At 39.1% G+C, this 2,962-nt stretch overlaps 1 protein-coding gene across 1 annotated transcript in view; it reads left to right on the forward strand.

The window, feature by feature from the left end:
* Nucleotides 1–952: 952 nt before the first annotated feature.
* The window catches only part of LOC110100459 (alpha-terpineol synthase, chloroplastic-like), a 13,486-nt gene continuing 11,476 nt past the window's right edge, over nucleotides 953–2,962 (forward strand). Inside the window, exons 1-4 of the mRNA XM_020827971.2 lie at nucleotides 953–1,090; nucleotides 1,611–1,884; nucleotides 2,135–2,516; nucleotides 2,634–2,852. Coding sequence (XP_020683630.2) covers nucleotides 965–1,090; nucleotides 1,611–1,884; nucleotides 2,135–2,516; nucleotides 2,634–2,852 — 1,001 coding nt within the window. The 5' untranslated portion in view covers nucleotides 953–964. The remainder of the gene's footprint in view (nucleotides 1,091–1,610; nucleotides 1,885–2,134; nucleotides 2,517–2,633; nucleotides 2,853–2,962) is intronic.

Consider the following 2,962-nt stretch of genomic DNA (forward strand, 5'->3'; position numbering starts at 1 on the left):
AGTCCAGTGTTGGTCGACAACATGCATTGCGGTGGTAACATGGCGATGGTCAGACGGTAGCCTGGTGGTCGGTAGTGGTCTGCCGACAGTGATGCTGGAGCTCTTAAATTCTCATAACTCTCTCTAATATCCAGACAAATGTCTAATACCCAAGCCCCCCTCCTCATGTGAGAAGTGAGGGTCTATTACATATATGGAAGATTTGGGTAGATTTTGAGTGCTCCATCAGACAGCCCATATTGATCCCCTCGATCATAGAGTATTTGTCAAATAGTTATATGCCCAATTGATGTCAAAATTAAGTGATATTATGTTCGTTGGATTCTTCTTGTTGAACCACTCAATTCAACTATAAGCATGTTATATTTGGATATCGTTTGATGATCCAATTTATACTTTGAACCTTCCAAATATGCTTCGAGCCCCTGATGTGGACTCATTTGGGCTCGAATTGATTCAATTTTAGTGTCGTTCGGTTCGTCTCTTCGAGACTTTCAGTTTCACTATAAGTTCTTTGATGTTGGAGTTTATATGGTCTTGAATTTAATTTTAAAAGTTTGCAACTTAAATATACCCCGAGATTCGTGCACGATCAAGACAATTTTGGGTGACATATCAAAATTATAAATTTTTAACTATAAAACTATTTAAAAAAGCAGCCAAAAAAATATTCACACAAAACCTTAAAATTGATGGTCAATTTCTCCGAAAGCCACGTGGCCAATTTCTCCATCATGCGTTTCCTCACTTTTCTTCCTCATGTATGAACTTACAAACTTTTGGTAAGAAAATTCGTACGTGTAACCCTCACGTCAAGTGCTCGTGATACACGATTTGTATTAAATATCACAAAGCTCTCGCCTATATATGTCTATGTGGCACTATTTTACAGTTCAATATATCAATACTATCTCTCTCTCTCTCTCTCTCTCTCTCTCTCTCTCTCTCTCTCTCACCATATATCATGGAACGTCGCAGTTCATTTGAAGATGATCAAATCCCCAACCAAACATTCGCTCGGAGGTCTGCCAATTACCAACCGAGTTCGTGGGACTATACTTCACTGCACACGCTATCAAACACTCTCAAAGTCTATTAATCTTTCTTTTTTCTCTTTGTTTCTCACTACAGAAAAACACACTATTACTGGCGGACATTATCCACCGGTACACCCTAATATCCGACGGAAATCCTTGGTTTCCGGCGCATTTCCGTCGGATTTTCCTGCGCCGGTTTGGCGTGCGCCGCTAAATGTCTTCCGATGTTTTGTAATGCGCCAGAAACCATTCCGGCTCATGTTCCGGCGCATTACCGGCGCAAAATGTGATATAAAAGATGGCGATTTTCAATCGATAATTCCGACGCCTAAGGTGTCGGTAGTTTACGTCGTATGTATGCGACGGAAACTACCAACGCATAAACCGTCGTATATAGGTGCACCGTAAATAAGCAACGGCTAAATTCCGGCGCCAAAATAGCGTCAGAAATCTCCGGCGGACTAGACGCCGTAAAATGCGCCGGTAATCTCCAGCGCACACAAAAACGCCGGCATTACCGATCTCATTCCCCCCCCCCCTATTATTTTCTTCACGAGGAACATAATATTGCAGGAGGAAGTAAACGACCACGTCCACGACCGCTTAGCTGAGGAACTAATGCAAGAAGTGAGGAATCAAATTAACGATGGGATCAAGCTCCAGCAACAGCTCGAGCTAATTGAGGCCATTGATCGACTCGGTCTGTCCTCACTCTTCCATGAGGAAATCTACCGAGTTTTAAGTGTTTTATCTCTCAATAACTGCAAAGAGGTTATTCTTTGTGGCCTTCGATCAACGGCTATTTGCTTCCAGCTTCTTCGTCGCTTTGGATTTCAAATATCTGAAGGTTCGCATTTTAACTAATTTATTAACCAAAACTCCGAGTCATAAACGATTTGAAGATAAAAAATGTGGTTAAAAAAATAAAATAATTATTAAAAGTTAAGTAAAAAATGATCAAATAATTCTTTTATCGAAACAGTTATTTTTTCCCCTTCGCCAACAGGTGATGGACAATTACGCAATCTTTTAATTGTTGGCCATAAATATGTAAATAAAATAATATTAATAACTTGTACATCGATGCATGCATGCAGGGATTTTTGATGATTTCATGGATGGTGATCACAATGCATTCTTACCAACACTCTCTGATGATGTTATTGGGCTACTAAGCTTATACAATGCTTCTTATATGGCTTTCCCTGGAGAGAACAAAATGGAGTCTGCGAGATCATTTGCAGTGAAACACATGAACAGGGAGAATATGCAGGAAATTTTACCGGGTAGCATTGAGAGTGCAATAGGCCATGCTTTGGATCTCCCCCTCCATCGCAGGATGCCATGGATGGAAGCTCGGATGTATATAGACATGTATGAGCTTGAAGATGACATGAGCCCTCCATTGCTTCATCTCGCTAAAATCCATTTCAACAAGGTCCAAAGCATTCATCAGAAGGAATTAAAACACGCCGGAAGGTACCTAATTTAAACAAAAAAACGCTTCATCGCCGAAGTCTTCAGATTTTTTTTAAAATATATATATTGAACATGCGTGATTCATGTTGTTTTTCCATGAAATGTAATAATTAATAGCTGGTGGAGAAGATTGGATCTGGGAAAAACAATAAACTTCTCAAGAGACAGGCTTATGGAATGCTTCTTTTATGTTGTTGGAATTGTTCATCATCCTGATTATGGATTTTGCCGAGAAAAACTTACTCAAGTTGGTATGTTGATTGCAACTATTGATGACGTTTATGATGTTTATGGATCCCTTGAAGAACTTGAGCTCTTTACCCAAATTATTGATCGGTTTGTTTCATCTTCTCATTTCTTTACCTTTCATTTTAATTTTGTTATTTTTATTAATTTATTTTCTATATCGAATCATTCATATAAACAAAGCAAAAGCATCATAAGTT

The sequence above is a fragment of the Dendrobium catenatum genome, unplaced genomic scaffold, assembly GCF_001605985.2.
Source record: "Dendrobium catenatum unplaced genomic scaffold, ASM160598v2 fragScaff_scaffold_1179, whole genome shotgun sequence".
In the NCBI taxonomy this organism is placed as follows: Eukaryota; Viridiplantae; Streptophyta; class Magnoliopsida; order Asparagales; family Orchidaceae; genus Dendrobium; species Dendrobium catenatum.